General features: G+C 42.6%; 1 protein-coding gene across 1 annotated transcript; it reads right to left on the minus strand.

The window, feature by feature from the left end:
* Positions 1-704: 704 nt before the first annotated feature.
* LOC138929288 (uncharacterized) lies at positions 705-1,615 on the minus strand. Its single transcript, XM_070288743.1, has 2 exons — positions 944-1,615; positions 705-888 (listed from the first exon to the last, which is right to left on the minus strand). The coding sequence occupies exons 1-2, from the start codon at positions 1,607-1,609 to the stop codon at positions 877-879; spliced, it is 678 nt and encodes a 225-aa protein (XP_070144844.1). The 5' UTR covers positions 1,610-1,615; the 3' UTR covers positions 705-876.
* Positions 1,616-2,776: the final 1,161 nt, after the last annotated feature.

Below are 2,776 nucleotides of genomic sequence, written 5' to 3' on the forward strand. Positions count from 1 at the left end.
CTAGTCGCCTTGGGGCGCAGCTAAATGGTTTTGAAGTTTCCAAATTCAGTTTTATTTCACATTTGACGAAAGGTTCTGCAGGCTTTTCTACGCTTAAGTAATTGCATTTAATAATCTCTTCTAATCGGCAGTTTAAGCCGCGGTCGTTATTTGTGCCGCATATATAACTCATTTGCTCATCTCTCATATAATCAATACTAAAGATTTCTTTAACAGCTTCTTCATAACTAGGCATAACTGTATTCAAAGGCATAACTGTTTCGATAACCGTATTAATAACTGTAGGATTAACTATTTCACTAATTTCAGGACTAACTATTTTACTAATCGCTTCACTACACGATTCATTAACTGTTTCACTAACTGTTTCACTAACTGTTTCACTAACTGTTTCACTAACTGTTTCACTAACTGTTTCACTAACTGTTTCACTAACTGTTTCACTAACTGTTTCACTAACTGTTTCACTAACTGTTTCACTAACTGTTTCACTAACTGTTTCACTAACTGTTTCACTAACTGTTTCACTAACTGTTTCACTAACCATATGACTAAGTGTATCCCTAATTACTTGTCTATCTTTTTTACTATATAAGGGGTTAACTGTAACCATTTCCAAAGTGTCTAGATCTAATTTTAGCTGGCAAGCTTCCATAAAATTTCTTCCAAGAACTACATTATGACTCATAGACTCGTTTGGGACCACGTACATATAAAAATAACATTTTATTCTTTCTTTTAATATGTAACACAAAATTTTTCCAAATATCTTCAGTTGGCTTTTATTCAGCCCGAAATAGTTCTCCGAAACGGTCTCTAAATTAACTTCTTTGGGTATACTGCTTACTTTCGCAAATGAAATTGGGCTCCCTGTGTCTATGAGGCATTCTGTAATTAATAGGGTTTTAAAACTATTGTGAAAAAAAATCTTAATCTGTCTTACATAGTTGTTTGTGTTCGCACTCTTGCGTTCCGGACACTGTCCGACGAAATGTCCCATCGTGCCACAGGCGTAGCAGGAACCGGGCTCCCTCTTCGGTTTGAGGCACTCCTTGGCGAAGTGCCCTTTGGAGTTGCAGTTGGCGCACCGCAAGTCCTTATTGGATGCAACTCTTCCAGATAGCTGCTTTGTCGAAGTGCCTCCAGTTTTGCGCTCTGGTAAACGGACTTCCGCGAAGGCTCTCAGAATCTGCATCGGCTCGGAAAAGCACTGTATGCGCGCCTGGTTGCGCAGCGCTGGTGCTGGAATCCCTTCTATGATGTTCTCCAGAAGCTCCTCCAAATCGATGTTGATGTCGTTAGCTAGCATGACCTTGTCCTCGAAATAAGCGGCGAACTTCTCTTCTGGAAGCCATTGACGTCTTTGGAATGCGCTTCTCAGCTCTCCTTTGGACATTTTAACGCCAAACGTCATATTAAGTTGTTCGCAAAGTTGATCGGCCGGCTCCAGAATGCGCGTGGCGTTTGCGTGCAGCCAGCGTTGTGCGTTTCCCTTCAGTTTGGCAATCAGAAGCATATGCATGCAGCCATCGTCTAAATTATACACCTTGCCAATGTTCTGAAGCTGTGTGACCCAATTGCGCGCACACACGCTGCCGTTGTATTCCATTGTAACTTCTTTTGCTAAAGCAAGCGATGCTGCCGGAGATTCCAGTAGTTTGTTTACATTTGTGTTCATGCGTTGATCAACACTTCCATCGATCTGTTTTCCAACACTGGTATTGTCCGGACCAATGTTATCGGTGGTGATGGTCACTTTGGTGCTGTTAAACTTAACAGCGTCGCTGTTGGCGCCAATGTTAGCACTTCTAGAATTTTCCATGGCATTTTCGATGACGTCATGGATTTGGTGAACATGAACGGATTTGTTCTTGTTTGCGCCGTCGATCTCTATGTGAATCCTCTGCAATACGGCCATGCTCGCGTCTATTTCCTCACGAATCTTCTGTAGGGTGGCTTTTTCGGCATCCACGAGCGATAGTTGTTCAAACTCGCAATTCTCCGAGGCTTGCGACGTCATTAGCTGCGCGTCGCCTGAGACCTCTTGCAAGTCTCCACCCTGCTGCTCCTGCAGTATCAGCAAAGATGCAGCTCCATCTGTCCCGTTCACTGGTTCTGCTGCCGGTTGGTTGATTGGTGGCTGATCGTCCTGGCTGCTCGATGTCTTGGCTGGCGGGTCGCCACGTGTCCCCGGAGAAATAGCTTGCAGACGCGCTATTAATTCCGCTTTAGTGCCGGAAGTCGGGCGTCCGAGGGCTCCCAACCAGTTTTTAAGTTGGAGTACCGAGAACTGCTTTAATTCCATGTCAGGCATAGTGAGTTATGACCACTTCTGATGTTGTAAACGCCAAAATGAATCCGGTATAATGCGATCTTTATTATATTAACACACTTTCGACTTCTCTCAATTAACGCACGCCACCGAATGAATCGGCGTCGCTTCTTTTCCTCTACTTATACCTTCCGATGCGTAAGCGAGATAGGTATACGTACGTATTTATCCCTTAATGCTAATGTATGAGATAGACAGAGATGAGAGTGTTATACTTAATTCTAACGGGGCTTTTATCTTGTATGCCTCTTCAATACAATGGGCTTTATCCTGACTCTATGCTAATACAATGTACAGTGGGCCTTATGTGTATCTAGCCTACCACAGAATTTATATTTAAATTAGTTCTTACAATGCTAATACATTTGCATACTCAATTGTAAATTTGTAAACAAAAATTTCACAGCTCAGCTAATAATGCCTGTATCCACTTCAGAATTTGTA

The sequence above is a fragment of the Drosophila kikkawai genome, unplaced genomic scaffold, assembly GCF_030179895.1.
Source record: "Drosophila kikkawai strain 14028-0561.14 unplaced genomic scaffold, DkikHiC1v2 scaffold_10, whole genome shotgun sequence".
Lineage (NCBI taxonomy): Eukaryota > Metazoa > Arthropoda > Insecta > Diptera > Drosophilidae > Drosophila > Drosophila kikkawai.